The 20,415-nt window shown below is 36.2% G+C and overlaps 1 protein-coding gene across 2 annotated transcripts in view; it reads left to right on the plus strand.

Moving 5' to 3' along the window:
* CYB5R4 (cytochrome b5 reductase 4) overlaps positions 1-19,206 on the plus strand; it is a 30,235-nt gene extending 11,029 nt beyond the window's left edge. For both annotated transcript variants that reach the window (XM_054629074.2, XM_077174888.1), the window contains exons 6-16: positions 2,028-2,082; positions 3,446-3,503; positions 3,614-3,707; positions 4,266-4,298; positions 5,069-5,191; positions 11,175-11,315; positions 12,503-12,655; positions 13,262-13,412; positions 16,024-16,110; positions 17,520-17,684; positions 18,586-19,206. In XM_054629074.2, the coding sequence (XP_054485049.1) occupies positions 2,028-2,082; positions 3,446-3,503; positions 3,614-3,707; positions 4,266-4,298; positions 5,069-5,191; positions 11,175-11,315; positions 12,503-12,655; positions 13,262-13,412; positions 16,024-16,110; positions 17,520-17,684; positions 18,586-18,640 (1,115 nt within the window). In that variant the 3' untranslated portion in view covers positions 18,641-19,206. The remainder of the gene's footprint in view (positions 1-2,027; positions 2,083-3,445; positions 3,504-3,613; positions 3,708-4,265; positions 4,299-5,068; positions 5,192-11,174; positions 11,316-12,502; positions 12,656-13,261; positions 13,413-16,023; positions 16,111-17,519; positions 17,685-18,585) is intronic.
* The last annotated feature ends 1,209 nt before the right edge of the window (positions 19,207-20,415 follow it).

Raw genomic sequence — 20,415 nt, forward strand, 5'->3', positions numbered from 1 at the left:
AGGAAGATTTTCTGCCCAAGTCTTTTCTATCCAGTCAGGTCTTCCATTTATTTTGCCAGATCTTTTTTTTTTTTTCTTTCAAAGTGCAAAATTTTGCATTTCCTTCTGAGCTTCATGAAGTTTTTGTCAGCCCATTTCTCCAGACTCTCTGCATCCCTTAATAACCTTAACCTTCCATGTTTTGCCTGTTTGCATGATTTGTTATTGCTCTGACTGGGAGAATGTGTGCCCTGTAGGTTGCTGCTGACTGTGTGAAACAATATCAGCATTCCCTGTTCCCTAGGGAGTGCTTGCAGTAACTACCCTCCAGCTGGACTTGGTATGCTGATCACACCTTTTCTGACTGGCAGTTCTACTCACTTTCTGTTTGTGTTGCAATCCACCGACCAAACCCAGCTCTTTCCAGTGTGGCTGTGAAGGTGGTGTGAGAACCTCTATCACTAGCCTTGCTGTCCCATAGGATTGTGCAAAGCAGTCCTGTGATGTGTGCAGGGTTGTAATTGTGCTGTTCATCTGGTCACATTAAACTCTTCATTTCATGCCTGCCATCAGCCTTTGGCTTCACCCACAGCTTTTCTTTATCTGTGATCACCATGACTAATAGAGCACTTTGCTTAATTGGTTCACTGATCACCTGAATCACTGTCTTTTTATTGCAGCATGAATCACTGTTTTCATGTAGCATCTTGCAGTATTTCAAAATAATTTATAAATAACTTGGTTTGTCAGAATGTTCTGTTTTATTGTGGCTGTTCATATATTTCTCTGGACCTGCAAAAGCAAATAAGAGTATGTATGAGCATGGATTCCTGTTATCCCTGGAGACCAAGCAATTCATATGTGCGTCCTCAAGAAAGGCTTAGCCCTTGAGAAGGCTTTTATCATTAGGTGATTGGTTTTCTTTTGCAGTGATCTGACTGCTCTGACATTTAGCTTCCTTGGCAGCTGCAGATGTTGTGTACTTAGGAGTAATTAAGGATCAAAGAATGAGTAATTCGACTGAGTTTTAATTGCTTTGGGTTAATTCTAGATGATCAAATAGTTTTGACAGATTGGGTTAGACCAGAGTAGCTCTTTTTGTTTTTATCTACTTCCCACGTGTTGGAGCCACTCAATTATGTGTTTAAGCTTTTAGTCATACTAGAAAATTTACTGGCATTTAGAAGATAATAATCTGGGTAACTGATAATTCATGTGCTAATTATTTTATGCATAGCCATTTCAGGTTTGCAAGGTTTGCCTTTGAATGGGCTTGAAACCAGCACTTACCAGCTATTCAGGCTGCAGCTTCCTCCATCATCATTCTATTTAGCTTCTTTGTGTTAAAACTGATGCAGGATTGCAGTTGCTTTTATCTATCTCTGTCCTCAAGTTTTTGCCAAATACCTTCAATTTATATTCTATCAGAGATTGGTACAGCTGACATTTTGAAAGACTGACCAACTGTTGCTTCCCAGCAGAAGCTGTTTCAGACTGTTTCATGCAGTTAAGTAGTTAAAGTGAATGTCTGAATTCTGTGAAAATTCCTAGCTAAATGCTGTGTAGAAAGATTTGGGCTTCTATCTTTGCTTAATTGACTGGCACAAAATGTTACTTACAAATTAGGTTAGATCAGACATCTCAAATTGAATTTATTCATCTGAATTGTATAAACAAATAATTCTGTTAAAGGGAAGTCATTCAGATAACCTTTGTGTCTTTTTGTGCTACACTATCACAAAGTGTAAAAACACAAGCTACTAACAGATGAAATCGAGTACAACACAGGTACTGTGGTGTGTGGAACTCTATTCTGAAGTAGACCTCCATGTTCTAGAACACTGCTCTCCAAGAGAAAGTGCTGAATAAAAACTAAATACGAAGTGTATATAGTCTAGCTACCTGTGGAAATAAAGCCACCAAATATTGTTCAAGAACACATAGAACATTCAATTAAAAAACCAAAACCACAAACCCCAAATATACCTCAGTATTATTTATATTAAGCAAGCATCCCAGTAATTTTAATGACTGTCTGCTCTTTGCAGGTGTGCTTCCTGAGAAGAAAGGACTGGCTTCTTCTGCTAAAGATTTAAGTCCAAGGTAAGCCTTTCATTAGTCTGTCATTGTCTGTTGAACAACATTCTGTTTAAGAATTCTGTGCAATTCTTAGTAAATACAAAACAAGTTCTTCCATAGGTAGCTCTTGAAATTTCAGTTAAATGAGTGTATGTCATTACCATCCTTGTATAAGTAGGAAAGTTGAAGTTCAGGTTTAAAACAACTTGCCAGAGGTCATATGGGCAGATGATGGTTCTTAACTTGTTCTGTTGATTCCTAAATCATGTGCTGCCTTGATTGTATACAAATGCTTGGCTTATATTTGCAGGCTCCTCACCTTTGTTTCTTGGGAAAACTCATGGAAAGTGATTCCAGTTGGACTGATTACTTTCTTGACTTTAATGAATTTGTCCATAAACAATTGCTGTGCCTTGAAAAGGGGCATCATTTCAAGCTGGAATATATTGAGATTGATAGCTGCATTCAAGTTTCTACAGTATGTAAAGCAAAGCAGGCCCTGAAAGCTCACTGTGATATGCCTGCTGATGTCACTGATGCATCATTTTACTCCATGATACCTTTGGTCCTCAAGATCTAGCTTCTCACCTGGCATCAAAATCCCCTGGGAGTGTGTGTTCTCTGGGCTAGTTACATGCAGTCATGAAATACTGTGGCTTGTAAACAATTGGAATGAGGTTTATTTTCTGAAGTGCTCTCCAAACCTTGCTGCCTTTCTTCCCATGTGTGTCTGGCATATTCTGGCATGTGACTGGAAGGTGTGCAGCCTGAGATGTGTTGGCTGTCAGGAGTGTTTTCTCCTCCCTTTGTCCCTGTTTTTCTGGTCCAGGAGTAGTTGGAAGTTACTTCCTGGCAAGTGTAAGGCCATGCCAATAATTACTGACTGAAGGCTTTCTTTTCTTTTTGTACTTGACACTGGATTTATTACAAGGTTTGGACTTGGGAACATAGGAATGAATGCAAAAACTTGATTTGTGGAGGTGAAAGGAATTGTGGTTTTGTGGTATGTGCATCAGATCTTTAACTCTTGGAAGCCACCCTGCCTATTTAATGCTTTTGTCTGGACTTAAGATTTTAATCATCCATATGCAAGGTTCATATACTACAAAGAGAATAAATGTGCTTTTTTAAGTAAAACTAATGCCATACAATTTTAACTACAGTGTACTGACTATAAGAATACATAATTAGATAGTTATTTTAGTAATTTTGTCAGAATTACTGACTTTGAACTTAGTCTTCAAAAGTAGTAAGTAATATGTTTGGCTTGTAAATATGTTATACAAATTTACAAACAAGCTCTGTTTGAAGGCTTGAGGTTAAATATGTTTTGATATGCTCAAATAAAGTATATGTTTTTTTCTTGATTGTATTTTTTGTTTTACAGTTACGACTGGTTCCAAACAGATAGTTTGATCACAATTGTCATATACACTAAGCATAAGGTAAGTATAATTCATGAAGGAAGAACTACAAGATCCAGTTGTGATCTAGCTTGAATTCTGGGAGAACTTTATAAAAATTTTTGGTTTTCTTTCCCCCTTGGCTATGAAAGGACATGAATGCAGACTTGGTGATAGTTGACTGTCAAGACAAACAACTAAGGGGAGAAATCATCATGGATGATCACTCATATCTTGTAGAAGTTGGTAGGTACTGTAATTTTGCAGTTGGAAGTATTGTATTTTCATTCTACTGTATTAAAACCTTTTCATCAAACCATTAGCATTTTACATGCACCGATTAATATTTTATTCCTCTTTCATTAGAGATGGTTAAAGTGCCTTGATGTAAAGGAATTACATTGTTTATCAACAAACATCTTCATTTTTTTAGCATGTACTAAATTTCTTACATATGGACTAAAACGCAGTAAGAAATGGATTTTAAAGTTGTGTAAAATTTTTCTTCAAGTGTGTTTTTTACGATTATTAAAAAGCCCTCATTCACAAGGGCAAGTGCAATAATTGCAGATTGGTAGCTTTACCTGAGCCATTGTTAAAAGTAATGGGAAAAACAATGCCTTCATGCATGAGGCTTGTAGAAGTCATGAGTCAAATTTCACGGCCAAATAAACATTCATAACTTTTTATTAGTATTATTAGTTTACTCAGAATTCCTGGACTTACCTATACTTTGTGTGTATATGATGGCTGTAATAGAATTTCTTTAATGCTTAACCCACAGTTTGTTTGTTTTTATTTCAGACTTGGATCATGCAGTTTCAGAAGATGTGGCTGGTAATTTCTGTCTCTTGCAGCACTTCTGTATCTCTTTTAGGATAGTCCAGTCAAGAGCTGAACTTCCATGATCCTTATGAGTCCCTTCCAACTCACGATATTCTATGATTCTGATACCAGAATTCAATTTCAATTGGGAATTTCAGTTTATTTTTCTGACTCATCAGATACTTCACAGTTTTACTTACCACCAGGTCCTGACAGAGTCAATCAAACCAAGTCATAACATGAAATATTTTTTCTTAATTGTGGCATTTGGGCCCGTGAAAGTAATAAGCTGATAGTGCTCTGATCCCTCTGAGTATGACTGAAGGCTAAAAGAGCTAGAAGTTAGTTCTGTTGTGTATTTTTAAACTATTCTTTTCTTAGCCTGAGACTTTCTTGGATTTACTTGTTAATTCAAATGGAAATGGCCTTGAAAAGAAAGTAGTAAGTTGTGGTAACTAATAATTTCCAGTACATGAGGACTCTGGGTTCATGAGTGTTTTTCTTGACCAGATGGTCTGTGAAGCTGTCCTGGTTCCACAAACTGTTAAGCAAATAATGTGTATTAATTATGCATATCCAGTTAGTGCTTGTTTTAACTGCACTCTAAAATATTATAGAGAGATAGCTGGAAGTACTTTAATTTGATACTCTACTTTAAAAATTAATTACATGTGTCTTGAGAAATGAGTAATTGTTCTGAATGTCTTTATAGTTTATGTGTGAAATATTTTTTTGTACAAAGTGTAACTAAAAGTAACAATATGAAATCTTTTCTCTTTTAGTAAATATTGCTGAAAAAGTAGGGAAAGTAGAGATTATCTTAAAGAAAAAGGATAATGTTCATTGGAAAAATCTGGGACAGCCCTCTGAGGGTCATAATACTTTTATCAAACGCACAGACAGAGGTAAGAAATTTTATAGCCAGCTACCAACTATTTTAGGACTTCTTGGAGCTTGTCAGTGATATTTGTTTTTTTTCCAGGATTTCTTTTTCTGTTGTTGTACCTTCACTTCTTTCACAATTTGAAATTCTGATCTTGAAAGCCATTCAGGAATTTTCCTAGAAAGGGTTTGATTTGGAGGAGGGTTTTTTTGTTTTAGTTTAGTTAGTTAGTTAGTTTTGTCCCACAGTGGAGTTGAAGGTGAACCTAGAATTGGAAGGGTAACACTGCCTGAGTGTTGTTCCATCTCATGGTTACCTGTGTGCTTAGTGATCTCTCTGTCCATATGAAAACCTCAGTAGACCCTGAGGAGAGCATACATGGACATGTGTCAATCATTATGGGAGTAACTAGAGTGAAGTATCAAAAACCTTCACTTGCAGTTGTTACTGTAGATACAGTAACATCTGTCAGTGCTGCAAGGTTGTTCCAATACTCTGCATCTCTGTAACTTGAGCTCAGATTAAATAAGGGACTTCAAGTCATGTGTAGGTACTAAAGCCAGCTCTGAATAAGCTGTGTCTACAAGCAGTAAATGTTATATATGGATTCATTTTGTGGTAACAGAATAGTATGAACTTGCTGCAGCACCAAAATATGTTACAGTGATCAGTGTGGGTTTGGGTTTTTTTTTCAGCAAGATTAAAATTTTCTGCACAATTACATTGTGTAATATAATCACACTCCTGGTGTTATTGCTGTCACCTAGTTTCTCAAAACCCTCTTGGTCCTTCTCTAATAATGCTCAAAAATTGACTGTTGGATTATAGTGTTCCTTATTCTGTGTGAAAGCAAAGCTGTGCATTTTTAAGAGCTAATGAAATGTTGCACACCGTGTTGTACACCTCTTACTGGCCCTCAGTTACGCTACGTGGACCTTTAGAGTTGAGAGATTATTGTGGTACAAAAAGGAAGACTGCAGGAAAGCTCACCTCTCTTGCTACCTTTAGCTTATGTGGAATGTAATTTTCCTTTTGAGTTTCAGGCACTGTTGAGTCATCCACTTTAAAATTAGATTTTTCAATACAATCCTCTGTATCTAAGGGGTTACAGCCTGATTTAATGTGTTGTCCACTGTCTGTTGGTCATTTTCTCCCTCATCACTTTTTGTGATTATAGAAAACAGAAAGAGAAGATAATCTAAAAGAATAAGAGATGTAGGATATAGTGGCTTTATAGATCCTTTGCAAATGAGGAAGGTTAGATGCAATTGACAAAATACATATTGAGCATTAGTAACTGATGCTTTCTAGATAATGTTATATCTTGTTACACTTTTTTTTTTTGCAGTTTATTTTATTCAATTTTTGTGTATTACTAGTTCTTTTGGTAACTGTGCTTTCTAATATCATTTTACCTGAAAGGATTCCACTTTGACGGCAAGGCTGTTAATAGTGAGTGCTTATGGGAGCAATGGTGTTTAATTAATTGGGATTTTCTTGTCTTTGAGTTTTTAGTATTTCTGTGTGTATTGACCAGTTAAAACACTTCCATTGTATTCAGAACACAGGAAGAAGGGCTGAAAACCAGCCAAGATTGACACTTGGAAGTTTACTTGATGTTATGTCTTTATTACTTGTTGATAAGACAGCATTCATAAATGAGTTTGTAAAGGATGGGTGTGTGGTGTGTGACCACCACATGTGCAGAAGCATTTATACTTTATAAAGTTATCTAATGTTTATTTCTGAAGCAGGCATGTCTAAATTCTACAAAAAAGTGATAAAGGTCTTCTTCAGGAAAAACAACTTAATGCAAAGATGGTAATGGCAGCCTATGATAACTTTATTATACGAAGAAACAATTAACATAAGCCCCTACTTTTTTTCTTCATAGGCTGGGAAAGTCATACTCCCAGATAAATTGCCTATGTACTCTCAAATTCCTGCTGAGTCTATACTAACATTTTGGCCAGTGTATTTTAGTCAATTGGAAGGAACGAACAGAATTGTTGAAATTCCTCAAAGTTGAAGGGGATTTTTTTTTCAAAATGACTTCAATTTCCGTTAATTGCACTGTGACTTAGGATGGTCAGGAGACACAGAAGAATATTCAATACTGTTTCTACTCTTTAAGAAGTATTAAGTGCTTAGTTTACTGGAGAAATAATTATTTATAACCCACAGTATTGCATAGAAAACACAATTCAGTATAATTAGATTGTCAGTATAGGGGGTTGGTGACATTACTTTTGGGTAGGTATTGTGACACTGGTCATTAAAAATGCAAACAAAAACTCATGGTCATAGGTCTGGCATCCTGTGAAATTCAAATGCAGTATAAAAAATAAAATGGAGCTTTTTCATTAAACCAAACAAAAAAACCAAAACTCTAAAACCTGACCCCGTCCAACCAACAAAAATATCATACAGCACAGTCGTAGAGGGTAGGTTTTCATGTAGGTATTAAGATGTGATTTTCTTATTGGTGCTTTTTCTGGGAAATAAGGTATGGAAGCCCACTCATGAAGGAGCATGCACATAAATGCAGTAGCCATATGCAATTAAAAAATTACATGTTAGTAGGGATGACTTGGAGGTGTGTGTGTGTGTTTTTTCCCATGGAGAATAAACTGCTTCTTCCTTCTGAAAATGATTCTGAACTTTTACTCAGACTCCTGTTTTGGAAAGTTATCTAATTACTAAGTTCTGCTGTTTTAAAGAGTGTGCAGCTATTGGCAGATGTTCAGTAAAGAAACAAGGTGCTGCTGCCTCTGAGGGCTGAAGTGGGATGCAATTTCCGTGTTTTGTGTAGTGGTTTTTGTACAGATCAAGTGGAAGATCATAGAGGTTTTTTGGTTGGAAGTACCAGAAGGGAGCAGAGTGCTGCTGCAGCACTTACTGTGTATCAGTGAGACTGACACTGTGACAGGGTGCTGCATGACCAGAGAAAGTTTAGAAGGTATTGATTCAGTGGGAACTTTATTTTGGGAGGGGAGAGAGGCCATCCAGGAAGAGCATGGCTGGCCTTGGGTAATATCAAATAGCTTGTGAAATCTAGTAATTAACTGAAGCATTTGGGGGTGCTGATGATTTGATGGTCAACAGTGAGGGGTCATGGTTGTCTTAGCTCCTAAAACTGGGCTGCTGCTGGAAGTGGTGGGAAGCCACCTTCCTTTAGCTGTGGTCTAACCTCCATTAGCTGTACTATCTCCATTAGCATACTCCATTGGCAGTAGTAGTACTTGAGACTCCATAACCAAGGAACCTGAACAAAATAAGGATTAACATTCAGCTGGTTGGTGGGTGTGTCTGGGTGGTAAATGCTTCCTGAGAATGGGGTGGAATTCCTCCACCTGAGATGAAAGGATATTGGAGATACTCATTTTTTTCCCAAGCCAACAGGCTAATGCTGCCACTGCAGCATCACTAGGATTATGACTAGTAACTAAGAAATAAGAGTTGTCACTGAAGTTTTATCATTGAAGAAAAGCAAAAGAACATCATTAAAGAAAAATGTTCAAGCTCCCTTTCATGACAAGGAAGAACATGCAGTATGCAGAAAGATGATACTCTCCAAAAGCTATTGTTATCTGTACAGCAGCTTTGTTACTAAAACTGAATTTGTATGCCTATAAATCAAGGTACTGTAGTTCTTGAATCCAGCAAAGGTGGAAGATGAGTTTAGAGAGTGATGTCCATGATTGTATTGTTTTTTTGTGGCAAGCCTTTGGTAGTGAGGGGCTGCAGGGCTGCTTCTCCTAGATCAGGAGCTGCAGTTCTGCCACTTGATGTCTGCAAAATGTTTAATCCAACCTAATCTGCTCACTGACTACTTTGGTCACTTTGAAAAATTAGGATTTGCTGCTAGACACTGACATCATGATGAGAGAACAGTACCTTTTGCTTCTGTATAGTAGCAAATTATAAATCTTTGGCATCTGACAGTAACATGGCTTTGTGGGTTGACAAAACCAACTGTTTGGCTTCAGCTTGCTACTAGGGGCTAGCTCCTTTTGTTGAAAGGCTTTTCTGCTTTGACAGTTATTTTTGCTTGTGGCCTCAGATTTTATAGGAATGGCTGATAATGAACTAATTTTAGTTAATGTGGCAAAGACTACAGTCTAAACTAGAAGTTTACTTAGAAAGTTTCCAAAAGTTATATTGGATGAACGAGGACAATTGTGAAAATGGATGAACGAGGACAATTGTGAAAATATGTGTATTAAAAATAGGGAGATGAAGGTTATTTATGAGGAAAAGGCTGGAATTAGTCAGGTTGGAAAGGTGAAAAAATTGTCAGGGAACAGTGAATCAGTTGATGAATCAGTTTTTTAACTTCTTTCTCCATGCCCAAATATGTGTAAGAGTATTAGTTGATGAGTGTTAAGGGTTACATTACCAACCTCACACATCCTTTTAAGCAATTCTTAAGTCTGCAGAATTGACAGCAATCTTGGCATATTTATTTGACTACTGTACTTTGCAATCTTATTGTGTATTGTTTTTCAAAAGAAGGATAGAAAACAAATTTCCACAAACTTTTCATAATATTTATATAACTGGAAAGATGATGTTTTGTTTTACTTCAAGATTGGTATGAAGTAGAATTACTGACTTCCACTTTTTCAGGGCTTTAAGCATTCTTTTGATTCATCTGAAATGCTTGTTCACTCAAAATAAGGGATCTGTAGGATGTTAGATGAAAGATGTGAGAAAATCTTAATAAAGAAATATTTATTTGGTGTCAGAAGCTTTATGTCATGTTTCTGCAGGCATTTGTAGTGGATAACTCACTAGCAGCTATTTCAATAATTTAAGAAAACCAGTGTATGCAGAAAAATGCCACTCATAGACTGACTTAGCTGAAGGGGAGCTCTGGAAGTAATCTGATCTAACCTCCTGCTCAAGGCTGTTCAGTCAAGGTTTGAATACTCCAAGGACAGACTCCCTCTGAGCAGCTGTCCCAGTGTTTGACCAGACCATCCTCATGGTGGTGCCTGGTTGGAATTTCCTTTGCATCTTCTCCTGTTTCATGAGCAGCTCAGCTTTTCATGTGAGCGACATGAGTATTTTTCAATACCATGGAAAAAAAGGGAGAATAAAACGTTGCTTCACTGAAATTGCTCCAATGTAGAAAGTGTTGTTAGAAGGGTGTTATGCTCAAGTATTGTCATACATGAACCTGCCAAATTTTGAGAGGCTTTACATAAAAATATCCAATGGGATTGAGTTAGAAACCTGTTTAGGCAGTGTGGTGCTGTGATCACACTGGTATTCCAGGTTGGAGCTAAAATATTGCAGTGCTGAAACAAAGGCCTGGCTGAAAAATGCTCTCCTAAAGGTAGAGGAGAGAAAATTACTCATGATCATCTATTTTACTGGAGGCTCCTATAAGCTCCCTGGAGCTTTCTCTTCTCCAGGTTGAACAACCCCACCTCTCTCAGTGTATCTTCACAGGAGAGATGCTCCAGCCCTCTGGTGATCTTTGTGACCCTTTTCTGGACTTGTTTCAGCAGGTCCGCATCCTTCTTATGTTGGGGACCCCAGAGCTGAACATGGTACCCCAGGTGAGGGCTCACAAGAACAGAACAGAGGTGCAGAATCACCTCCCTCAGCCTGCTGGGTGGCTGTGGGCAGTCTGGTGCTGTGCTGGTTTCTGTTTTATTTGCATCCCACCAGCTGCTTTTGTTCTGCTTAGGTGTGTACCCGTGATGTACTTGTATGGGGAGCTCAGTGCAGGTGCAATGTGGTACAAATGGTTCTGATAGTTATTGGTGCTTTTCTACTTATTCCCAGTCAATAACTCAGAGGCTCTTAAAATAACATTATAAATGAGTTCTTAGTCCAAAATTATAAAAATTGTTATAAGTAATCATACAAGAAGCATCTATTTATTGTCTTTTTATAAGTATATAGTGAAATACACACATTTGTCACTCTTATTGAAAGATACATATTTACAGAATGACAGATTGAGACTTAACTAACAAATAAAATGTTTTTAGGAGTGTTCTACAGAAAATGCAAGTTGGTTTCTAAGACAGAAGTTACCCATGACACCAAACTCTTCTGCCTAATGTTGCCTAAGGGAACACATCTCCATGTTCCTACTGGACAACATGTTTACCTCAAACACATTATTGCAGGTAAGAAAAATTGAGAATGTTATAATAGATATATTTACATAAATCCTTTTCATAGTTTTGGGAAAATGCCAAGTCCATGGCCACTAACTTCCTGATTGTCGTTAGCAAGTCTCTGCTTCCAGGATCACAATCAGTAATTAATAATGAACTGACTGGATTAATAATAATGGAAAGCTAATTATTGAGATGGCTGGCATTTACTGGTGACCTTACTGGTGGTCTCTACTGCCAACTCTTCCTTGAAAAAAAGCCAAAGCAGTGCTGTTCATCTTTGAAGTGTAGAGGTTATTGTATGTATATGTAGTGCATGTATATGTATCATTAGTCAGTTCCTTTTAATTTGCAGCTTTTTTGAAATGAGAAGGGTACTATTGCAATTTTTTGTTGTTTTTTTTTTTTTTCCTTCTGGGGGATTTATAGTAGTCATGGTTACTCTGCTTTACACTCCAGTTGTGCAATATTAATAATAATGTGAGGTTATGAGAGGAATGTGTCTTGAAAATCATGTGCTTTTCTTCAATGTACTATTCTTCAAAATTTTACAAAAGCTTAGAAGGCCAAAGAAATAGCCAATTTACTATTTTAAAGGGTACTTCTTAAAATTTGCATATTAATAGTTATACTGGTCACTGCACTTAGATTGCAGTATACATGGTAGAGACTTCTCAGAAGAATTTTTAAACATCCATTAATTGAGAACTGTTATGATCTTTTCCTCCTCCTCCTCCCTTCCTAATTCTTTAGCAGTGTCCAGCTACTGAGGTATTACTATCATTATACAACAGCTTTTTGAAATGATACTGCAAGAAAATATACTTCTACAGTATTAAAAATCTGCTGTTTAAATTTAAAATAAATCAAGCTGTGGTACTTGAAAATTAATGAAAATGTTTAGATTTTCATATTCTTTGGGAATGACTCAAGATCTTTTCATCCTGTGTCCTGAATTGCTAAGTAGCATGGAAATACCATACTCAAGTTTTTAATTGGAAGGAGAAGGCTTCCAATTCTGTAATAAAAACTGGTGCAGTGGAAAGTAATAGCTTGTGTAAAAGCATGGGATGGTTTTATTTTTATGTATATACAGGTTATTTATTTACTCTTTGCTTATTTTGGTATTTGTTTGTAATATCTGTATGTAGAGTACTTTTCATATTATTTGAGCTGTATTTCTGTCTGCTCTCTAGGGACAGAGGTAGTAAAACCATACACACCTGTGTTGCCTTTTTTGCCACTGGATTTCCAAGAACCACCTTGCCATGATGGTGTGCATATATATTTAATGGTTAAAATTTATTCCCATGGACTGTTCACACAGGCACTTGACCACCTAGAAATTGGTAAATATATGCTGGGGGGTTGTGTTTGGTTTTGCAACAATTGCATTATTTTTAAAGATTCACTATCTGAGTATTGTGACATTCTAATTGTTTACCTGCTTAATCAGGAATTACTGAAAACTGCTTTTAAATCTTACTCTCCATTTCCTGAGTGTAAAGGCTTGTCCTCACTGTAAACAGGAGTTGTCCATTACAGAAAGCTCTCTCCTGAGTGATGTATGTGAGCTCTATCATGCATCATAGTTGATGGCTTTGATGTCCTATGCTCTGAGAACAACTTCTTGTACTTTTGCATAAAGAAAGGAGGTCTGTTTTATGGGACTTAGGATGTACTTCCTTTTCCATTTCAGATACAGAGGTAGATTATTAATACTGACTTTGAAAATATTTGTGTTCTCATTGTGTAAAATTCATCAAGGCAAAACATTTTATTTGTACATCTCTTCTTTTAACAAGAATGATCCTTATGTGAAGTATATAGTACCTTTCTTTAAGAAACCCTAATATTACAAAGATGAAGGCAATATGAAAAGGCCTTTAAAAATCAGAATGCTAATTAGCCTGTTTTCATCAAATTAATGTTTACTTTTTATTTTTTTAATAAAGGAGACTATATTTCTGTCAGCAATCCTGAAGGCAACTTCAAGAAGTCACAAGTTCAAACTTCAGAAGATCTCCTTTTATTGGCAGGAGGCACAGGTTTCACACCAATGGTTAAGCTGCTGAATTTTGCTCTGACTGAAGTTAGCTGTCTGAGGTATGTGGACTTCTTGACACACAAGCTTCAGTGTTAATAAAACAATTAACACAATAAAATGGTATGAAAGCATTTCTCTGGCATGCTTTAGGGAAGAGTCTGTCTGAAGCTGAGGCAACTTCCACTGATTTGCTTATTGGCTTCTCTCTGATACATTAGAATAGTTAGCTATGGTTTTCACCTGCTAAGCAGCAGTAACACATTGTTCCCAGATGAGTTCCAGTTTTCACAGATTTATATGTCACTTATGTAAGTACAGCATTAAGTATATTTGAATTCATGAAAATATGTGTATTGCATATGCATTCTGTACTCTATAAAATCTACAGAAGAAAGCATTGCTTGTTCTTGCTCAAGGGAACAGGTTGTTATGTCTTGCAGAATTAGCACTTCTGCTTTTGAAACACAGAGAGATTAATTGTACACTAATCTTCATACTAAAGCTACAAAGGATGACATAGACTGCAAAAGTTTGTTTCCAAAAAAACGGACCCCAAATCCAGACACTGTTCTTAGATTGTTATATTTCAGCAGTTACATATAATCCTATTTTGTGAGCAAAGAGACTGTACTGTTTGGTTCTTCCAAAATGTCCTGTATTGTCAGTAGCAGATAAAAAGTGGTTGACTGACTTTGTGAAGCCAAAGGATGAGTCTATCATCTGACAAAGTGGGAACTCATTTTTAGCTCTTTTCAGCACAATTTCATATGGGAGTTCAGTGTTAGTTTAGGGTGCAGCAGCATCTGTTTCCTTATTAGTCAAAGTAAATGAATTTTTCCTTCTTGCTGTGGAGGCTGGTTAGGTGCTGGAGTGACTTGAACTGAGGCAGGTTCCATTTTTAAGGCTTTGTTTTTCTGACTGTTCTAGGCAATTTGGTTCCTTGGCCTGATATTTGGTCTTTAACCCTCAATTTATTTTTTGGGAAAGTACTACCAGACTGTCTTTAATATATGTATGTTTATCTCTATGAGATACATATGTGTGTATATATATGAGCAGTATTGCATAGAATGATCTTTGCAAAGTAACTAGCCATAAGCTTGGTTTGTATATGCTAGGACACAAATTGCAGAAGGCTGAGGAGTAATCTGTACAATGACAGACTTGTCTCCTGAGGGTGCCAAAGCCACCTCTGTCTGGAGGGCTGGGTGAGTGGTGCTGAACCTCTGGGGCTGCACTGTGAATGCTGGAGAATCTTCAGCTTTCCTGCGCTGCATCTGCTGTAATGGGCTCAGACAACTGGATTTTCATTCTTACTGTACAGACAAAGTCTGCCTATTGTCTTGTAAGTCTATTTCTTGCCTACTGTAAACGGGCAAAACAATTTGTTCCCTTCATAGCTGCACTATCCTTTTGTGCATCAAGTCATGATGCTTTTTCTGCAGCCTTGTTTCCTCTCTTACAGGCCAAATTAAATTTGGCCAACGTATTAACTATAAAAGAATATTGGTCCTCTACACTTCCTTTTTCATATGAGGATTTTTTGCTCCTTTTACTGGTTGTGTATAACTGCAGTCAGGTGGGTACATTTCTTAAAGAAGACTGAAGCACAAAGATACTAAACACTAGGTAGGGGGCTAATGCTCTTCTCAAGTATAGGATGCTGGTAATCTATTCTTGATTCTCCTTGATCATTGTATCTTTGTCTCCAGCTTTTCATTCCTAAATTACTCCTCTGTTGTCATATTCATTTTTAATATAGTGTCCCACTTTCATCATTAGTCTTTTCAGAAGGTAATTTTTTAGCTTTCTATCTCCTTCCTCCATTTTAAAATCCTTTAAGGGTCTCCAACTCCTCTTTCTGAGCAGTCTTCCATATGACCTTGCATACCAGTGTTTTTAGTTCATTAAAATCTACATCCCTTGAAGTAGTTTCCAATATGTTAGATTCACTCTCTTTCCTTACAAAGGGCTGATGAAGCTTCTTTTTTGTTGTCTAAGTTTTTGTTATCATTCTGTCAACCAGTTTTTCTTTACTGGTGGGGATCATATCTAAATTTCCACTTCTTCATTTTAGTTGTGTTCCCCCTTATTTCCAGCAAGACTGCAACCAGTTTATTCCAAGTTTATAATTTTCTATTCTTTATAGTGCTGACTACTGAGCAGAACTTCAGCAGATACCTTTGTCTACCCTGGGGAGTAGGGTGTCTCAAAACACCATTCTCCAAATAATCAACTTCTACTTTTGTAACCATGAACAAAATGCATGGCTTTCCTATGCACTTTTTATTGATTTTCCACCACCTGAGTAACACTCAATGCTGTGGTGCACCATGCCACTGTTTAGAGCACTACTTTTGTGTAGTGGGCTTTATTTTCCTTGTTTTCAGAGAAGCATGGGCCCTGGGAAGCATGTAAAGGTTCTGGCACATTCTAGTTTCTGAATAAGATGGTTTTAGTATTTAAAGATGGAGCATAGCTGATTTGGAGCTGTTTTATCTATACCAGGCAAGTTTTTCAAAGCTTGTTCAGTGTGCCTCATTTTGACTTATAATGCCTCTGGAAAAAACAAACAATATAAGTAAAAGGTTTCTGTATGATGCATTAAATTCTGATTCTTTAACAGAAACAATCTGCAGTTAATTTTAATTTTTGTTTTGTATTTTTAAGGACAGTGAAGCTGATCTTCTTCAACAAAACTGAGGATGACATACTCTGGAGAAACCAGCTAGAGCAATTAGCTCTTAAAGATGAAAGGTAATTAAAAGTCTTGTGGAGAACAACTTGTAACATCTCTGTGTGCAGAACAAGTCCTGGGCTTAGACTAACTGTTCAGCTTTGGCACAAGGCCAGATTCTGATTCTGTAAGCTCTTATTTAAGAATATGATAGGACCTAGGGAGTGGAAGGAGATCCATTGCTCACAGATGCATAGCAGAGGCAATGTTGTTATGTTCTGTAGGTCCCATGGGAAGCCAGGGATTTGATTTACAGTGTTTAATAGATGGTTATTGGAGATGATATGTTGGCTTGGATAATTTCTAAAATCATCTAATCATCTAATAAAAAGTTGAGAAGCTTTTTGATGCAGAAAAAATTTGCCTTATCCTTAACAATAGAAAATAGTTATGCAAAAAGGAACACAGAAGAGAGAAGGAGAATGTACCCCAGGAGAAACATTCTGAATTTAGAGAAGTCTTCTAAAAATCATTTTGGTGTCACTGGTTATGAAAATGTTTACATAGAAATTCAAAGTTTAAATAGGCTCATTTAATTTTTTCTTAATAATTGTTGCATTTTGCCCTCAATTACTATGTAATTGCAGATTAAAATGCAAGTAGTGCACATGTAATGTTAAATTAGTTCAGCAGGCCATAGTTCTGTCAGGAGACAGAGGATTATCAGGTTACCCTTTAATTTCAGTTCCCTTGCTGTTACCAAAAAATAAATTGTCACTACTTAGATTTTATGTGATAAACATATGTTTTGTTTATGGTTAATTCTTAGTTGAATTCTTCTTCAGTAGAAACCACTTGTTCCTTCACAACTCTGAAGTGAAAAATCAATACTATTTCGTACCCTAGTGATGTCTGGCACATTCAAAGCTTTGTAGTCTAGACATTGTGCAAATTTACAGTAAAAGCCTGCTCTCCCTTTCCATAGGAGCCTCAGATACAGAAGTGTTTGGTTTTTACTCAGTTGCTATTCTGTTAATGAGTTTTTGAAAGCAATGTTCAATAATGAGTATTTTTTCATTACTGCAATTGCACTGACATTTTCACAAGCTTGGCCAAGCATTCTTATCTCACTGCTTGTGTATTGAGCTGCACCAAGGTTTGTGAAAAAGTGCTAATGGAACAGTAAAATCTGTGCTTAAGTATCTTAATTGGTGCCCAGCTTAATGGCTGGGGTTTTTCTAAGGTGAAATAGAAAGCTGGAATTTTTAACATTGAAAGATTTGGCTAAATAAATACGCAATACTGGAGGTGATTTGACTGACTTGATCAATAGGAATGACTAAATATCTGTGAGATCTGATACTGTGGTGGGGAGCTGAGCAGAACAGGAAGGTAATCATAGGAAACATCAGTGTCATGGTCACTAGCATTTTGTGTAGCAGATTTGTAATTGGGGGTAATATTTATGAAATATTCTTCTTCTTACCAGGTTTGAGGTTCAGTTCATTCTTTCACAACCATCAAAAGACTGGGTAGGTAAACAGGGGAAGATTTCTCCATCTCTTCTGTCTGAGTTTGTGAAAAGAAGCAGAAGAGACTCCAAAGTGCTTATCTGCATCTGTGGTCCAGCACCTTTTACAGAACAAGGAGTACAGTGAGTATTTTAAACAATGAACTGAAAGTGAGAAATTTTTTAGAATTTGATCACCTAATCACCTGTAGTGTTTCTGATTTGGTAGTCTTTAAAAAATGGCTTTCTGTTGTCTGCTTTCTAAGAAAATTTTCAAAATTTAAACAAAAAAAAAAAGGAATTTAAAAAATCACCTTGTGCCATACTTGAGGAGTATATTTATATTTATGTATAGCTGAGTAAGTATCAGCAATGTATAAGTTTTGTGAGTTTACTTAGTACTTCATCCAGAACTTTCTAAAAGCAACTCTTTAACAGTGACCTTTTTTCCCCAAGGTTTTAAATGCTGTTTTTAATGTGATGTTCATAGAAAAGTTGTAATAATAGGAAATAAACTTTCTTTCTTGGTGTTAGCTTGATAAATTAAGTTACAGAAGATCAAAGCAGTTGTTCTATCAGAAGCATTTTTCTCAATTCTTTTAAAATGAATGCATTTATTTGTGTCTGTACCTAGTATTTTCCTTTTTTTAATACATGTTTTAAGATAAAAGGTCCTCTAAATTTCTCTTGAAATTTATTGAAGCCCAGCTTCAAAATATTGAATATGATGGCTTTTGCATTTTTGCAGTCCTACTGAAGTCAATATGTATTGGCCAATAATTATGCTGCCTCTTGAGAAATCTGAGATAATTCAGATGATATCTGTATGTAATTTTAGAAATTGTTTTCATCGCCCAAAAAGTTTGTGTAATATATCTGAGCTCCTGGTCATTGATTGTTTTCTAAATGTATTTGCAGGGATAAAGTAGAATGTGCATGTCTGAATAAAAACAAGGAAGTGGTGCTGAAGTTATGCTTCATCTGTGTCTGTGGTGGGTTTTGAGTTCCAAATATTAATGTTGCCAACTTGATTTCTGACTTTCAGATATCTGAAGGACCTTGGATACTCTCAAGAAGAGATACATGCTTTTACTGCATAAACTCATAGGAGGAAATCAATGTTTGTATAATTCAGTGTTATTTATTTATCTTCATGAATTTAAATAAGTGAGAAACAATTTTGTAAGACTTGAAATTTCACTCTTGGTACCAAACTGTTTCTTGGAAGAAGCATATCTTGGAAAAGAAGTTTTATACTGTGTTTTATCTTCTTTTTGTAAATATTTTTGCTAATATTTAAGTCATCCAGGGTATTAATTTATTGTAGAGGCAAGCAAAAAAGTGTAGTATACATTATGTCAGGTCTTTCATGTTGTTGGTTCATGAGAATTCTGAAATTTGTGACAAGCTCTGATTAAGGTTTTGACTTGATAAAGCTTATTATTTCTTACTGTAAAAAGTCCAAAGAGCAATACTGTCTGAAATTAAATATTGCACTGTAACTCAGGTAATCGGTCATTGAAAAATTTTCCTTTTCATCTGATGTCTCTTATTTGACTTGCAAGTGATCCAGATACATTTCTGGCTTTGTAAACAGAGAAGAAAAGTACCTTTGGTAACATATAAAATTTACATCAAATAATAAAAAAATAATAATTTTACATTACTTCATGTGTTTCTCCAATTTTTTTTATATTTTCATTTAAGTGCTATAAAGAAAGGTTTCCACAAGCTTAGTACTCCAGCTGAGGAGTCAAAACTGAGCCATGGAGTCTTGGTCTCCTACAAAACTTCCCATGTGACCATTTGACTGATGTCAGGCATCCTTTGTTGTGACACAATCTGAAGATAAAAACATGACATCACAGATACCAGGGTTAGGACCACAGAAATATCTAAAAATATTTGACAGGCTGCACTAGTATTAAGTGATGTTCTTTCCATCAGTGTGGTTTTTTACACTCCATTATTAAAAATGAGTTATCATGAGGCAGTAATCTGCAGCCTAATAGTATCTGGGAGAAAAAAGCAATAGAGCAGCTACTCCCCTTGTAGGTGTTGTCATTATTTTATGTAGGTGTTGTTTTTTTGACATCTAGTACTGTTTCTGTCTTCCTGTTGTGTTGAATTGATATTTCTTCCTCCTAAGAAGCAAGACTTGTAGTTAATGAATACATTCAAGAAAAGTATCTTAATTATACCCTTTAAAGAGGCTAAAATTGCTATCTGATAGTGACTGGCTATGCTTAACTGGACTGTCATCTCTTCAGTGCCCCTCCTCAGTTTACTGGACTTGAAATTAGAAAAGGATCTGGTTGTCAGTTGTTGCCCATAGGTCACAAATTATTTCAGAAGACTGTGGTTGAGAGCAGTCATAATTTGGTATCTACAGTGCAGTTAAGTAAAGGGACACTTTTCAAAGTTCCAGAGTGAACTTTCTGCTGAGATAAGCAGAGTTGTGTGTTTTCCCCAGGACTGGCTCTCAAAACCTTAGGCACTTTGAGGATTTTTCAGATGTAATTTAGGATTAATTGTCATAGTTCCAAAAGCCTCAGATGTTCTTTGGAGTTTTGAATAGATTTGTTATTACTGATAACAGATCTTTGTGTGAGTAGCTCAGCAACAAATTGTCATTTGACTTCAACTTGCTAATCCAGATATGATACAATTTGTTAAAAATGCCTGAAGTGGATCTTTTAAGTTTTACTTATATTGTTCAAATACTTGAAAAACTTGTTGCAGGTCATAAATTTTATAATACATTCCTAAAGTGATGGCCACCAGGCTAAACATCTAAAATAAAGGTGAAATGTTTTTTGAAGGCAGCAATCCTCATGGTCTGGCTGCTTGCATTAGGAATTATCCCAGCCTTAAT

The sequence above is a fragment of the Agelaius phoeniceus genome, chromosome 3 (genome assembly GCF_051311805.1).
Source record: "Agelaius phoeniceus isolate bAgePho1 chromosome 3, bAgePho1.hap1, whole genome shotgun sequence".
NCBI classification, from domain to species: Eukaryota; Metazoa; Chordata; class Aves; order Passeriformes; family Icteridae; genus Agelaius; species Agelaius phoeniceus.